The sequence below is a fragment of the Suillus subalutaceus genome (assembly GCF_016647625.1).
Source record: "Suillus subalutaceus strain FC151 chromosome Unknown DFJ58scaffold_44, whole genome shotgun sequence".
Lineage (NCBI taxonomy): Eukaryota > Fungi > Basidiomycota > Agaricomycetes > Boletales > Suillaceae > Suillus > Suillus subalutaceus.
Genome location: NW_024540293.1, coordinates 68,594 through 84,462, shown reverse-complemented (window position 1 = coordinate 84,462; position 15,869 = coordinate 68,594). Strand labels below are relative to the sequence as shown.

The 15,869-nt window shown below is 48.6% G+C and overlaps 6 protein-coding genes across 6 annotated transcripts; 4 read left to right on the top strand and 2 right to left on the bottom strand.

Annotated features, from left to right (window-relative positions):
- Positions 1-611: 611 nt before the first annotated feature.
- On the top strand, positions 612-2,442 carry DFJ58DRAFT_683288 (uncharacterized protein; the record flags this gene model as incomplete). Its single annotated transcript, XM_041383260.1, has 4 exons — positions 612-696; positions 755-1,113; positions 1,164-1,331; positions 1,438-2,442. The coding sequence occupies 4 exons, from the start codon at positions 612-614 to the stop codon at positions 2,002-2,004; spliced, it is 1,179 nt and encodes a 392-aa protein (XP_041244558.1). The 3' UTR covers positions 2,005-2,442.
- On the bottom strand, positions 2,443-4,762 carry DFJ58DRAFT_784623 (GLE1-like protein-domain-containing protein). Its single transcript, XM_041389986.1, has 8 exons — positions 4,712-4,762; positions 4,571-4,659; positions 4,360-4,518; positions 4,167-4,299; positions 3,586-4,110; positions 3,404-3,535; positions 2,835-3,354; positions 2,443-2,782 (listed from the first exon to the last, which is right to left on the bottom strand). Exons 2-8 carry the CDS (start codon positions 4,615-4,617, stop codon positions 2,574-2,576), a joined length of 1,725 nt encoding a protein of 574 aa, XP_041244557.1. The 5' UTR covers positions 4,618-4,659; positions 4,712-4,762; the 3' UTR covers positions 2,443-2,573.
- A 1,660-nt stretch (positions 4,763-6,422) lies between these two features.
- On the top strand, positions 6,423-7,478 carry DFJ58DRAFT_784617 (thioredoxin-like protein). Its single transcript, XM_041389985.1, has 6 exons — positions 6,423-6,467; positions 6,522-6,542; positions 6,593-6,697; positions 6,754-7,132; positions 7,190-7,314; positions 7,367-7,478. Exons 1-6 carry the CDS (start codon positions 6,435-6,437, stop codon positions 7,415-7,417), a joined length of 714 nt encoding a protein of 237 aa, XP_041244556.1. The 5' UTR covers positions 6,423-6,434; the 3' UTR covers positions 7,418-7,478.
- Positions 7,479-7,816: 338 nt separating this feature from the next.
- DFJ58DRAFT_784613 (uncharacterized protein) lies at positions 7,817-8,865 on the top strand. The gene is made up of 5 exons (XM_041389984.1): positions 7,817-7,861; positions 7,987-8,091; positions 8,148-8,541; positions 8,584-8,708; positions 8,764-8,865. Exons 1-5 carry the CDS (start codon positions 7,829-7,831, stop codon positions 8,812-8,814), a joined length of 708 nt encoding a protein of 235 aa, XP_041244555.1. The 5' UTR covers positions 7,817-7,828; the 3' UTR covers positions 8,815-8,865.
- Positions 8,866-10,199: 1,334 nt separating this feature from the next.
- DFJ58DRAFT_341026 (thioredoxin-like protein) lies at positions 10,200-11,395 on the top strand. The gene is made up of 6 exons (XM_041379942.1): positions 10,200-10,330; positions 10,383-10,403; positions 10,454-10,558; positions 10,615-10,993; positions 11,051-11,175; positions 11,228-11,395. The coding sequence occupies exons 1-6, from the start codon at positions 10,298-10,300 to the stop codon at positions 11,276-11,278; spliced, it is 714 nt and encodes a 237-aa protein (XP_041244554.1). The 5' UTR covers positions 10,200-10,297; the 3' UTR covers positions 11,279-11,395.
- Positions 11,396-11,543: 148 nt separating this feature from the next.
- On the bottom strand, positions 11,544-11,991 carry DFJ58DRAFT_341120 (uncharacterized protein). Its single transcript, XM_041379943.1, has 2 exons — positions 11,857-11,991; positions 11,544-11,803 (listed from the first exon to the last, which is right to left on the bottom strand). Exons 1-2 carry the CDS (start codon positions 11,871-11,873, stop codon positions 11,620-11,622), a joined length of 201 nt encoding a protein of 66 aa, XP_041244553.1. The 5' UTR covers positions 11,874-11,991; the 3' UTR covers positions 11,544-11,619.
- Between the last annotated feature and the right edge of the window lie 3,878 nt (positions 11,992-15,869).

The window sequence follows — 15,869 nt, the reverse complement described above, 5'->3', positions numbered from 1 at the left end:
CGAACGACGTAGATTGAAAGGCCTGTCTCAATCACTATGTATGTGTATTCAATATCAGTCCTACTGCCATGGATCTCCGCACCTTTCACGCGTGTTCTGTCCTGAGTCCACCTAATAATAGCGGCGGAGTTTGGTTGGTCAAGATGATCTATCGTTCTCCCGTTGTAGTCCCCCTATCTCAATCCGACATCTCTGCCCTCGCCAGCCATTTGTTCACATATATCACTTCGTTCTCGTAAAAAATCAGTCTCGCTATCTTATCCATGCCTGACAGTCTCGACGACCGTGACAGGCCGGGGGCACAAAACGGAAAGTCGGCACCGGTAATGGCCTTACGGCATGATGTTCTGATTGAGTCAGGCCGTCTGTCACAGCCTGAGGGAGCTTTGATCAAGTCTGCCCTTGCAGCTAGACTCGACAGTCCGCACATATCGCGGCACGACTAGGTAAGCATTACAAGCTATTAGGTAAATTTGATGGGCAGTCCGACGGGGCTTGGTCGAGTTGCTATGCATTTTGTAACTGCCGTCATATGCATTTCGATAAATTTCTCTTCCTGCTATTTTATCCACCACAAATAAACCTGTCAAGAGTCTCATTGACCTGACCTCATGCTCACACTTGGACCTGGTTCTGTCTGTGATGTGTGCGCAGAAGAGTACAGTCCACACCGTGTTCCTCATTCTGTTCCGTGTGGTGAGTGACTCGGTTCTCAAAACTCTGAATTTCGTGTCATGACACCTCTGTCTTTGAGGTCACGTCCTCTGCTGGGGCTGCTGCCATAAAATTGTAGAAAAGACATTGCCTCATCTTCAAGCTGCCTGTCCTTTCTGTTCCGATCATTTCACTAGCGACGATGTGCGATTGATCCGCATCGGCTTTCCAGACAGTGGACGGGTCACTTCTCGGCGGCGAGGCGGCCTCTCCCCATCACGAAGGGAAGGCCGATTTCCCCTCATCGAGCCGGATGTCCCGCGTACACGCACAGAGACCCGTAGGCTGGAGGACAAAGTGGCCAGGGTGGCCGCTAGAAAATGCTCGGTGGAAGAGGTTTCGACTCTACACAACGAGCTACAAGACTGGTTGACTCATGACGAAAAATCTCACGACCAGGTCATCTTCTTACTGTTGAATGTTTGTCGTTCCTCTAACTTTGAATGTAGCTTTCTTCTTTATCCTTGTGTGCTGCACTGCTCAGGGCAATTTTGATGAATCACATCGCTCATTCGGAAGCTACGAAAATAGCGAAGGGAGTCGAGGCTACCCTAAGAGAGAAGCTAGACAACATGGAATTGAATATCAGCAAGCTAGAAGCCGACCTAAGACAGTGCGTAACATACGGTCCATACACTTGAGTTTACAAGCTGACAACTCTCGTAGACAAGTACGTTATGGCTTGAGGAACGTCGTGCGCGCCGCTTATCTTATTTCTCGTAGCAAACCTTTCATACCCAAAAAGTGCAAGAATGTCAGGTTCTTCGAGCAGAACTTAGCCGTTATACTCTAAAGTCTACTTCCGCTCAGGCTGCAGCGTCACCTGCCCGATCCAGTACCGCCGCTCCAACTGGATTAAGCGAGCGGCGCCAATCAGTTTCTTCATCAGCGGCATCCACGTACAACGTACCAGCTATGCCATCCATGCTCTCGCGCTTCGCAGCTACTCATTCTCGAAGTGCCTCCGCATCTGTGTCAGGAGGGTCGAGACCAACGACCCCCGCACGCACGACGGCACCACCGATTAGGTCCGAGACCACAACGCAACCGTCAACGCTACTGTCATCTCACTTGCATTCTACGTCACCCATTCCCCCTTCAAGACCGCGAACAATCTCTATCTCCGCAACGTCACCCCAAAAAACAACTCGTTTGCGCTCCGATGAAGGGGTGAGCGAGCGAGAACAAATTCACGAACGTTGGTTGCCATCGCCAAACGTGGCATCAACCAGGCTGGCAGGCAAGCCTGTCAACGCTCCCGGCCGTACTCGCTATCTAGACCATGTCTAATTCGTCAGTCTGCACCAAAGCAAAGAGTCAAGGAACCACAGTTGATCATCCTGTGAGGCCATTTTTCAGAAGTCGGATTCCGGGTAGAGATCTGACACCCCAGATCCACACGTTTGTGGCATGATTCATAAGACACATCTTCCACGGCCCTGCGTTGTGAAGAAGTCCTGAGGCTGAATCAAATGATCTCTTTCTTTGAAGGCGCGGGTCCCGGGCGCATTGATCCGATATTGACTGAAGGTTCGGAGAATCTGGAGGCAAAAATGCGTATCCGCACACTGATTACCCGGAACGCTTGCGATGCTTTGCAGTGCTTGGCGAATCCAGGGTATGCTGGACCGGTGACTTGTCCATACCAATGAAACTGGTCACAAGTCTAGTCTCGACTAGTTTCTCGATAAAGCACCAACTGTGCACCCCGATCATCGCACTTATCACAGGGCTCTGCACTAGCGCTGTAGAATGCTATGTATAGGCTGATGCTACTGTACATGAATGTATGGGCTTCCAAAATATTATACGTGGTGAACGAATAGATGGGTAATTAGGTGGAAAGATCCCTGAAAGCCTCATCGCGAGCTCGTAGCACCCATGATGCGTTCTATCTGAAGTTGTACACGCACACGTGCAGCCTTTCCTTCAGGGGTTTGACCACCGACCAGCTTCCCTGCAACTCCGCCGATACCTGTCGTTGCGCCCTCGTAAAGCAATTCCAGCATCTTCACCCACTGATTACCCCAAATGAACTTCGCTTCCATGCCTCCAACATCAAGTGCAGCTACGGAGTCTAGGAGTGAGAGCTGGGAAGCACCCAATTGGAAAAAACGCACCATGAAGTACCTGTGCGGCTACTGCCGTCTCAAGTAATCTCTCATCCCCAATCATCCTCGCGAAAAATGTCCAGAAACGTGGTAACTGGAACATTTTATCTAATGGCTGTGGCACAGGCGCAGCTAGAATCAGGAAATAAACACGCATCATCCCAGACACGCGCATGATATGATCAGACAAGGTCTCTCTCTGGCCATCATTCGTCCGGTATCCCATGGCCTTGGTGCGCTCCAGTTCATTCCACGCAGTACCGTCTGAATCCGTGGAAGGAATCACTGACGGCACAGGCCACCCTCCAGACCGTTGCACGAGCTTCGCGAAGAAAATATCCGGAAAGCCTTCCAGCGTGCCTAGCAGTCTCGCGGCGACCATGGCCAGGGGTATAGCGCTTCGTTTTTCGGCTGTGACCTCTGTTTCGGCTTGAAGGAGGATGGCTTTTGCTAGCGAGGATAGAGCAGCGAAGTAAATGTCTGGAGGAAGTCGTTCTGACGGGCAAATGATATCTATGAGTTGTTGGGTCTGGAAACTTTAGCTTGAGATGATGGAACAATAGCGGAAATAGACTTACTATTCGCGTAACGGAATCGATGTCGTGTGTTAGTTGTCCGATCTTTGGTGTTATCTGTCGGCGAATGGCGCTCCATTGGGACTTGAGTGGCTTGTTCTCCTTAACTGTCTTCATTGGCCCGGCTTTAAGATTCTGAACTAGGCATTAGTATCGCGATACGCGGTCAGAAGTAGCAGGTTCACCTTCAGAGTTTCACGAGCGTGCACCCAATCCTCTTCGGCCAATGACATTCCCAGTTGTGCCCTGCCCTGTTCCTCGGCGTCCAGCTTATCCCTGCGTAAACGCTCTTTCTCCTCTTCTTGGTGTTTTGCAGCTGCTTCTGTCTCCCGCTGCCTTTGTGCCTGTTCCTCTTCTTTCCGCTTCACCTCTTCCTCCACTTTGCGTCTCTCTTCTTCCTCCTTCCGTTTTTTCTCCGCCTCTTCCCGCGCTTTGCGCTCAGCTTCGAGTTTGGCACGTAATTTCTCCTCTTCCACGCGAATAACGCCCTCTATCCTACCGCGAAATGTCTTATCTTGCTCCTGCCAACTACTTACGAGCTTATTAACTTCCACCTGTTGTCGCACCTGCAATGTTGCGAGCTGCTTCTGCACTTCCGCGAGCTGCGCAGCGTGCATAGTTGCCAATGATTGCAGTTCCTGCGTGTTACGCTGGGTACGCCGCCTTTGCGTCTCTAAACGCGTCTGAACTTGTGCTCTGCGCGCTGTGTGCTATTTGAGAGGTTGTCAGGGGGTAGACCGCGTAGAAAGAACTGATAGCTACGCACGAATGCATCCTTGCGCGTTTGTTTCTCCCATTCTTCATAGGGATCATGGTATCGTGTGCGTAAGCGGATAGCAGCTACTGTGTCCTCTGCATGACGCTGTTCAGCTGAACTGCGTGGCTCGCGCTTTGGGCGGCTGAAAAAGTAACGTAAGTGAGTGTGAGCACAAATATGATAGTGATGATAATACACGCACGGAGGTGGTGGCGGGACTTGTGATTCAGACTCGTAGCAAAATGAGTCTGATGAAAGGGAGCTTGGGGATGATAGTTCTGAGTCTGAATCTGTTCGTGGCTCTTCGAGATCGCTTTCGGTATCTGATGGGAGACCGAAAGTGGAGGTGCGTCTGCGAGACCTGATGGATACTGAGTTAGCCTGGCTCACTGTGGCATGCACTGTGCACGTACCTCCGTTCAGGAGATGGTGAAGTCGACCGTGGCAGTCCGTAACGCATAAGTGACAGCCAGATTCTGTATCAGACGTAGAGCACTGTTGGCTGTTGCAAATTGTCATGAAAGCACGGTCAGATGGCTATCGAATGCACCTACGTCGTCTGGGGCTCGAGTCAAGTTTGACCGGTGCAAGATGCGGCAGCTTATGGCAGTAATCGCAATTTCCTCGCTTACTTACATTCCATTTTGAGAGAAATTTCAACATAATAATACAAATAGCGTGTCAAAACACAACTCTTCCACCATACTAGGGACCACCACCAGCGCATCATCTTTGCGCGTTGCACAGCTCAATGCGAGAATTATCATTAGATCTGGTCCTCAGTACTCAGTGGTGATCCCAGCTATCGTACCCAAGCTAATGCATAATCATCCAACCACTCCACCGTACTTTTTCTGGAAAGGCCTACCTATCAGGAGGACTTACAAACAAACCAGGACTCTAGTGACATTGATCATGCAACCATATGGAATGGAGAACTGTGGTTACGAAATGTACCATCATCGCGATCTCGAATCTTCTTGATCGTTATGCCTCTCCCCGGACAAAAAAAGACTAAATCAAAGAACTCTCCGGGCGATTTCCTTTCATCGCCGACATCTTTCATCTCAACACTGATTAACTTACTGGTGTGGATGAATCCATCACAAACTCTTTGGACGGGGCCAATGATCTTTTGTCCCCCGGGGCTGGCGGACAGAGGTGCCACCCGCCATTTCTTAGGCTGTACTTTGTAAATGCCGCTCAGCGTCAGACTTCATGCCATCTTATTGACACGTAACTTCTGATTGAAGGTCGTTCTCGCAAATGATTGTTGAAGAAGTCGTTCAGATAGAATTTCGACGATGAGCTGTATATCAGGTAGCCTTGTGAGGAATGTCATCGTTCTTATATTTCTCAGGCGTGATAGCGACGGCTGACCGCTATACGCCAGAACCAAGTCTGCCCAATCTGCGCAACGCTGTTCAAACCCTTCATTTTTTACCTTCTACGACAAACAAAATCTTCGGAATATGGAAAAAAAAAGCTGTTTTCTTGTATGTCGCATAGCTGATTACAGCTGGGCTCTGCCGGAGCCAATATTGAGAGGCGTTAGGAAGAGCCTATGTCCCCCACCAGGATCAGTAAAATGACGCTGAACCGGTCGTCCTAGACTTACGATAGTGTTGAACTTGACGGTCCTACGTGCCCGAGGGCAGCGGGCGTGCCAGTGGTGATGGTCGGGCTGTGAAGGGCCAAGGCTCAATCGCTCGATGGATACTGGCAAGTGCCAGGCTACGTATGACCGAGACCGAGGGACTAAGCGCCACCATTTTACAGGTATAAGGATGCAGACGCAAGGAGCTGAAGCTTTCATTAAGCTTATGAATCTGCTGATTACTATCGGTTACAGTCTACTCGTGATCATCACGAATAGACCGTAACCAATAGTGACGGCAGATGCCCAGCGCTTCCTAAATCTAGAATCCCACTACCTTCTCCCGGGGCCTATGTGCTCACATGCAATTTGCATAGTAAGCTCAATTGTCGATGAAGTTCGTAATGATATAACGTGAACCAGCAGGCGAATCTCAGTCAGCAGGTTGATCTCAGTCAGCAACTGACTCATTCACCAAGCTACCGGGGTATGATTGACCTCTGACCAGTCTGTTAGTTAGTAAGATTCATTCTCACACAGTAACCTTCCCTGATTACGAATAACTCTAGCAGTTATCGGCTCACCAGGAAGTGATGCGATGACCAATGGGCCTAAAGCTCTGCTTGTCTTGTATATAAACCCGAGCATTCCTTTGTTGAAGTGCTATTACTCAAATCATCATGTCCGAACAACTGACTTTGTACCTTTACAAGGTGAGGAACGATGGTGAGCACAGTGGAAAACTTGTCTGACCCACAATTCTGTAGCTCTCGCCCTATAGCCAAAAGGTGAAATGACTGCTGACACTATCTCACGAGTCTCTGACGCAAATTGACAGATCGAACTGGCTCTTGCCGAAGCCAATGCACCACACAGAACGTACCAGGTTGATCTCTTCAATAAACCAGAGTGGTTCGCCAGTAAAGTGAACCCGGTCGGCAAGGTATGTGTGATGACATTCTGTGTCTATTACAGACGAATGTGACATAATAACTATAGGTGCCTGTTGTGACATATGGGGGACCCAATGTCGAGCCCGATGATCCTTCGCCCCTGTCCACTAAAATCGCGGAATCGAATGTCATCCTTGAGTTCTTGGCGGACCTCTATCCAGACTCTGGCCTCCTGCCGAAGGATCCTGTTTTGCGCGCCAAAGTCCGTTTCTTCATCGATGCGAGTACTAAACACATCGAGGGATCAAGTCTTGCCTTCATCCTAGGGAAGGAGTCATACGACAATATCCTGAAGGGGATTGAATTTATTCAAGAGCTTCTTGAGGAGGGTAGAGATTTCGCGGTTGGAGATCACTACACTATCGCAGATGCATGCATCTCTCCGTCTCTCGCAAGGCTCAAGATCATCACCGAAACTGACTTAGGTAGAGCACCTGCTCGCGCCTTTTCTCGAGAAGTTGAATCTGATTATTTGGAAACAGGCAAATTCCCTGTCGGGATGGGGTATAAGTTAGGCGAGGAGTTAAAAGGACCCAAATTTGCCAAATTCATGAAATACGTTCACCGAATGCTGGAGCGTCCGAGCTTGAAGCAAACCCATGATGAGGTATGCATCCATCTACGCGAACGACCAAAAACTTACTCTTTACTGCGTTTAGGAATCTGTGATCACATTCTTCAAAACGAGATTCACTGAGCGCGTACAGTGAAGATATACCTTTTGACAGATGGTTAGCTTCGTACGACAGTAATCTCTAGCTGCCAGTAAATTGCAGTATATCCAAGTGAATATTAAACGATGAACCATCTACAACTTTACAAGAGAGCCGTATGACAAATGTAATTTGCATAGTAAAGCTCAGTTCTCGATGAAGTTCATAATGATATAACGTAAACCACCAGGTTGATCTCAACTGAAAGCCACCGGGGTATGATCTAGTCTGTTGGTTAGTAAGATTCATTCCCACACAATGATAACCCTCCCTGATTACGAATAACTCTAGCAGTACCTAGTATCGGCTCTCCAGGAAGTGATGCGATGACCAATGGGCCTAAAGCTCTGCTTATCTTATATATAAACCCGAGCATTCCTTTGCTGAAGTGCTATTACTCAAATCATCATGTCCGAACAGCTGACTTTGTACCTTTACAAGGTGAGGAACGATGGTGAGCACAGTGGAAAACTTGTCTGACCCACAACTCTGTAGCTCTCGCCCTATAGCCAAAAGGTGAAATGACTGCTGACACGATCTCACGAGTCTCTGACGCAAATTGACAGATCGAACTGGCTCTTGCCGAAGCCAATGCACCCCACAGAACGTACGAGGTTGATCTCTTGAATAAACCAGGGTGGTTCGCCAGCAAAGTGAACCCGGTTGGCGAGGTATGTATGATGACATTCTGTGTCTATTGCAGGCGAATGTGACACTATAACTATAGGTGCCTGTTGTGACATATGGGGGACCCAATGTCGAGCCCGATGATCCTTCGCCCCTGTCCGCTAAAATCGCGGAATCGAATGTCATCCTTGAGTTCTTGGCGGACCTCTATCCAGACTCTGGCCTCCTGCCAAAGGATCCTGTTTTACGCGCCAAAGTCCGTTTCTTCATGGATGCGAGTACTAAACATATCGAGGGATCGTGTTATGCCTTCATCCTAGGGAAGGAGTCGTACGACAATATCCTGAAGGGAATTGAGTTTATTCAAGAACTTCTTGAGGAGGGTGGAGATTTCGCGGTTGGAGATCACTACACTATCGCAGATGCATGCATCTCTCCGTTTCTCGCAAGGCTCAAGATGGTCACCGAAACTGACTTAGGTAGAGCACGGGCTCGTGCCTTTTCTCGAGAAGTTGAATTTGATTAATTGGCAACAGGCAGATTCCCTGTCGGGATGGGGTACAAGTTAGGCGAGGAGTTAAAAGGACCCAAATTTGCCAAATTCATGAAATACGTTCAGCAAATGGTGAACCGTCCGAGCTTGAAGCAAAGCAATGATGAGGTAATATGCATCCATCTACGCGAACGACCAAAAACTTACTCTTTACTGCCTTTAGGAGTTTGTGATCACATTCTTTAAGACGAGATTCAGTGAGCGTGTACAGTGAAGATATACCTGTTGACAGGTAGTTAGCTTCGTACGACAGTGATCTCCAGCTGTCGGAGATTTGCAGTATATCCAAGTGAATATTAGACGATGAACCACCTACAAGAAAGCCGTATGACAAATGTAAAATTTCGATGTATGTCTAGTACGGACAGTGTTTATCAGTGTCCTCAGTCTCACCACCCTTGGCAACATCAGTTGGACCATGATCTGCGCCAACACATGAATCGCAAATGACGAGGGTTTCAAAGTGTGGTTCGCTTGCGGTAGTGTGAACTCCAATTTCACCGAGAGTCTTTATGCACTTGATTGATAACGGCTGTTTCGTGCTCGGCTCCCCAACTACGAGCCACCAATTTGCGGTCTTTTTTGCGGGGTCGAAAGGTGGGGCAACAGCCTGATCACAAGGATCCTCTTCAGCATCACAAGCAAGATTGAACTTGACGGTCCTACGTGCCCGAGGACAGCGGGCGTGCCGGTGGTGATGGACCGGCTGTGAAGGGGCAAGGCTCATTCGCTCGATGAATACTGGTAAGTGCCAGGCTACGTATGACTGAGACCGAGGGACTAAGCGCTACCATTTGACAGACGCAAGGAGCTGAAGCTTTCGTTAAGCTTATGAATCTGCTGATTACTATCGGTTACGGTCTACTCGTGATCATCACGAATAGACCGTAACCAATAGTGACGGCAGATGGGCCCAACGCTGCCTTCTCCCGGGGCCTATGTGCTCACATGGAATTTGCATAGTAAGCTCAATTGTCGATGAAGTTCGTAATGATATAACGTGAACCAGCAGGTGGGTCTCAGTCAGCAACTGACTCATTCACCAAGCTACCGGGGTATGATTTTAAAAGGGTGACTCCAAGTACCCGCCTAACTACGCCTACCATGAATCAGCCTTTCAGAACCTCCATAGATTACTCATGTATTTCGAATTTGATCTTGCTCAAAAATTATATGGAATTATGGAATTAAATATACATGCAACATTGCAACAACATGCTATCAGATCAATCTGGAAGGTTTAGGATTGTTGAAAAGGTTTAGGAAGTCAAGGTTTACGCATGGGATGTTGAAGTTTATGAGGCTTAAGGTAGAAAAGGTTCAGGAATAACGCGTAACGACTAGGAGGGTTTGGAGCCTGACTCGATTCATGGTGGGCGCTGCGTGCCGCTAGGGTTAGTTTCAACATCCGCTTGCTTATCTCATACACCCATTCCTGACTCCCACGGTAGTGGGGGAGAAGAATTTCACATATGAGAAGATGGCAAGGGCCGGTGGAGTCGGGAACTGGCGCGTCAGCGGCGCCACGATGTTATAATTAGGCGGCTACTTTGAGCCACCTGGGCCTAATTTTAAATATTGTTGACCTCTGACTAGTCTGTTAGTTAGTGATGCGATGACCAATGGGCCTAAGGCTCTGCTTGTCTCGTATATAAACCTGAGCATTCCTTTGTTGAAGTGCTGTTACTCAAATCATCATGTCCGAACAGCTGACTTTGTACCTTCACAAGGTGAGGAACGACGGTGAGTGAAGTGGAAAACCTGTCTGACCCAACTCTGCAGCTCTCGCCCTATAGCCAAAAGGTGAAATAACTGCTGACACTATCTCACGAGTCTCTGACGCAAATTGACAGATCGAATTGGCTCTTGCCGAAGCCAATGCACCCCACAGAACGTACCAGGTCGATCTCTCTAATAAACCAGAGTGGTTCGCCAGTAAAGTGAACCCGGTCGGCAAGGTATGTGTGATGACATTCTGTGTCTATTGCAGACGAATGTGACACTATAACTATAGGTGCCTGTTGTGACATATGGGGGACCCAATGTCGAGCCCGATGATCCTTCGCCCCTGTCCGCTAAAATCGCGGAATCGAATGTCATCCTTGAGTTCTTAGCGGACCTCTATCCAGACTCCGGCCTGCTGCCAAAGGATCCTGTTTTACGCGCCAAAGTCCGTTTCTTCATGGATGCGAGTAATAAACATATCGAGGGATCGTGTTATGCCTTCATCCTAGGGAGGGAGTCGTACGACAATATCCTGAAGGGAATTGAGTTTATTCAAGAACTTCTTGAGGAGGGTGGAGATTTCGCGGTTGGAGATCACTACACTATCGCAGATGCATGCATCTCTCCGCTTATTGCAAGGCTCAAGGTGGTCACCGAAACTGACTTAGGTAGAGCACCGGCTCGCGCCTTTTCTCGGGAAGTTGAATTTGATTAATTGGCAACAGGCAGATTCCCTGTCGGGATGGGGTATAAGTTAGGCGAGGAGTTAAAAGGACCCAAATTTGCCAAATTCATGAAATACGTTCAGCGAATACTGGACCGTCCGAGCTTGAAGCAAACCCATGATGAGGTATGCATCCATCTACGCGAACGACCAAAAACTTACTCTTTACTGCCTTTAGGAGTTTGTGATCACATCCTTCAAGACGAGATTCACTGAGCGCGTACAGTGAAGATATTCCTGATAAAGGATAGTTGGCTTCGCACGACAGTAATTATCTTTAGCTGTCGGAAATTTGCAGTATATCCAAGTGAATATTAGACGATTAACCATCTACAAGAAAGCCGTATGACAAATGTAAAATTTCGATGCATCTCTGTGGACAGTGTTTATCACTGTCCTCACCACCCTTGGTAACATCAGTTGGAAGCTTAGACCATGATCTGCGCCAACATATGAATCGCAGATGACGAGGGTTTCAAACTGTGGTTGCAGTAGTGTGAGCTCCAATTTTACCGAGAGTCTTAATGCAGTTGATTGATGACAGCTGTTTCGTGGTGGGCTCCCCAAGTACTACGAGCCACCGATTTGCGATCTTTTTTGCCGGGCCGAAAGGTGCGGCAACAGCCTGATCACCAGGATCCTCGTCTGCATCACAAGCAAGAGCGTAATGGGACCAGCAGTATATTTTCCTTTGTCAAGATTGAAGGACACGTCAGGGGTTGGGTATGAGGTGACAAACATCGCTACATCACGCCTAGCTATGCTGTCAATATCTTTGAAGTAGATAGTGCACACAGTAGAACTCACATTTGACGAGCATCCATCTAAAAGGTTCGTTGCGTTGTCAACTTCTACCTTCAATGATGCCCGATATCTTCAGGTTTTGGATGTCCCTTGGCTCGATTAGATCAATACTGCTACATTTGTTCGAGTTCATCATCACAGATCTATATACTACGAGCACAGACAGTACCTACTGCTTAGTCTCATGCCATCATATTCGACGCACGTGTTCGAACACAAATATGGGTTGACTCTTTGTCAGAAGTCGGAGGGATTCGCACTGCCTATTTTCCTTGAGCTCTACTACAGAGTAATATGGTATACTGAAACCATCACTGCGGTAGACTCAGATGAATCTATCACATTGACGTGTCTTGTTTTGCAGTATTGCAATGTGGAATGAATTGTATATGAAGCTAGACTGGGCGATGATAGAAGAAGCGACGTGAGATCCATGCTGTAGCGGCGTGGTATGGACCCACCAAGAATCCTATATAAGTACCTAGGACATGAGTTGCGACTTCAGAGAGAAATCCAACAACTCACCACACACAAGAACTATATCCCAAACGTACGCTCCCTGTCAACTTGAACTTATTATAACTGACCGTCTATTTCTTTGTCTAGGTCACACGGCATGTCAGGGGTACCTGACACAGTAAGAGATACCTTGAAAGGGCAGCCGGCGCCAACGAAGACAGTGCGACGGTGCAAGAACAAAGTGTGGGCAGTGGCATTCTTCAAAGACGGTCGACGGGTTGTCACTGGTTCGCACGATAAAACCCTGCGAATTTTAGACGTGCGGCAGACAGGAGAAATGGTGGGAGGGCCATTCAAGGGGCACACGGACCGGATACGATCAGTCGCCATATCTCCAGACGACTCGCGAATTGCGAGTGGTGGAGATGATGCCACCGTCATCATCTGGGACACCGAGAGCAAGCAGATAGTACTCAATCCGCTGGTGAAGCATACAGAGAAGGTGAACTCTGTGTGCTTCTCCCCGGATGGAAAGAGGGTCGCAAGCGGTTCGCATGATTCGACGGTTGTTGTATGGAATGCGGAGACTGGCGCAGTCCTTGCAACACTCGACAATCAACATCGTCGTAAGACGGTACACGTGTGGAGTGTGTCATTCAGCCCGGATGGGCTAAAATTAGCATCCGGATCATCTGATCATACCATCCGGGTGTGGCGCACCGTTAACGCCGAATGTCTACTCAAGATCAACGCTGGCCAATGGTCAGTTCGAAGTGTTGTGTGGTCGCCTGACGGCAACCAGCTTGTCTCTGGATCATCCGACAACACAGCCAAGTTCTGGAATTCGTATAATGGAGAAAAGATCGGTGAACCGTGCATCGGTCACACTCGTTGGATCACCTGTCTTGCCATCTCTTCAGATAACTCCTTCATCGCCACAGCATCGGACGACAGCACTGTGCGGTTGTGGTGCACAAAGACGCATAAGCAGATAGGACATGTACTTGAACACACCAAAAAAGTTCACTCTGTCGCAATTTCTCCCAATGCAGAACTGCTCGTAAGTGGAAGCGATGATGGGAATCTGCAGCTTTGGTCTGTCAGGGACATACTGGAGCAAGGCAACGTGGATGAAAGCGCAACAGAGGACGAAGAAGCACAAGGAGAGCAATTTTTTTCTTGCAGCAGCGAAATGCAGGTATGTTCTTACTCGTCATTGTTCTGCCTTTCTATTCATCCAGACATTTTTTTCCGCGCTGACTCACAGAGTAGTCGCGACAGCGACGATGAACATACCGGCGATAACGGCGATCACAACGAGCTCTCTGTCGATCAGGACAGTACAAGTGACTCCTCTGGCAGTGACGACCAAGACTCATTATTTGACGTGAGCTATCTGTCTTCGTTCACTTTTGACTGAACGTGGACTTGCTTTATGTAGACCTTCGCTATAAAGTCGACGGTCCGCAATGCTGGGGACCTTCATATCATCGAAGACCTCCTGACCCATGAGATTGATTTTGACGAAGATGACAACAGACGTGACACGTATGCTAATCGCTCAATCGTAAGGGCGCGGAAGTCCGAGTGGGACGATGCGCTTCAAGACGCAGTCAAGGTCAGACATTCTGCCTCTCATGATGCCGTCGAGACAAGTAACTCAGTTGTTTTGCACAGTCCATTGCTATCCAGCCCTCATTATTGGGCTACATTTCCAAGGGCATCGCTCTCTGCGGCAACAAGCAGCTCTGGGACGCGATGGAAGCTTTCGATTTCGCTTTTGTATTTTCCAATAATGATCCGGATATCATCAATCTTTTACTATTGATCAAGGTACTGTCATCAGCTATTTCTAACAGTCAGTTTGTCACACCAAGACTTCGATATCATTTTGTCCAGGCTATTGCACTTTTCGATGCCGGTCGCCACGATGAGGCAGTGCGGCGAGTTCAAGACCTCACGACCGCTTCTCAACACTCAGGTCCAATTCCGTGCAACGTTGTGAATGTGAGCTTTGTGTCAGATTTCAGAGTTTTCTCACTCTCAACCAAACTGTCAGTCGTATCTACGCGTGCAGCTTGCAAAAATTGCTTTCCGAGATGGGCGATACAGCGAAGCCGCCGATCAACTCGACCGTAGTATTCCCACTATAACCGACTTGTTATCGAGCAGAGCACTTTTTGAACCTAGATTGAAGATATTCACGGTGGTGCGTCACGAGGTCACAGAGCACATTTTTACTGATTGATGATATGCCGGACAGCTCTTCGGCTGGGACTTGGATTGGTCATGGCAAACCGTCAACCAAACACGGTGCGAAGCATGCCTGTGTGCCGATCGAGTGATCGAAGCGATCGAATCCCACCAACACATGATGTCCATGATCGACGAGGATGTGAAGGACAAGGACCTCGAATGGTCTACTGGTGAGTGCTTTGGGGTCTTAAGACGACTTGGACATCGACACTTACTCTGGTATTGTTTAGCCTTCAAGGAGGATTGCACTGCGCGCTGTGTCGCAAAGGGAGACGAGGCTGTTGCTGCGGAAAAATATGAAACAGCTATTGAACTGTATTCAGCAGGGATCGAGCTGGACTCTTCATGCGAGGCACTCTTTGTGCATCGCAGTAAAGCAAATTTGGAACGCAACCTCTTCGCGGCGGCTCTTCACGACGCGAACAGGGTGAGGATGATAGTTATCATTTCTAGCAGTTGTACTTATCCTACTAATTGCATAGGTCATTAAACTCAATCCTTCTTCTTACCTAGGGTACCAATTAAGGACTGCAGCGCTTCACGGCGCTGTGCGCTGTAATGAAGCAGAAGAGGCCTTCGAAACCATGTTCTCCAAGTTGGATGATACCCCAGATGCACAGATACGACGTAAGCCCCGAAGAATTGATCTGTCAACTCGAAGATGATGAACTTTTATTCAGAGCTGCGGCACCGTGCCAGTATATCAGACATAGATGATGGTATTCGAGGCACTCAACTAGAAAGTGCCACGCTTCGTCTACTATTTCCCGACCTTCCCCCATCACCCCCATCACCTGTTTTTGTCGATGCTTCTACTTCGTTTGGCATCGGTTTCCTCGCTGATTCCCGCTGGCTCGCTTGGGAATTGTTGGACGGCTGGAGGGCAGATGGTCGAGATATCGGGTGGGCAGAAATGGTAGCGATCGACCTCGGTCTTCGCGCCCTTGTCTGCTCGGGTCTTCGTGACGTTTGTGTGCGCTTCCGTTCCGACAACCAGGGTTGTGTTCAAGCCCTTAAAGCTGGTCGCTCTCGCAACTTTGTCCATAATGACATTTTGCAACGTCTCTCTTCCTTTGCTCTGAAACACGGCATCCGGATCTCTATTGAATGGGTGAGGTCTTGCGATAACCTGGCAGATGGTATCTCTCGTGGCGTTTTTCCCGCTTCCCACTCTCATTTCAGCTCACCTCCTCCCTTGCCTGCTTACCTCAAACCCTTTGTCCGCTTGGTGTAGTTTGGTAGTTCCCCGCAAGGTCCCCACGGACCTACGCTGTTCTTGTAATGGCCAGTCCAGGAACTTG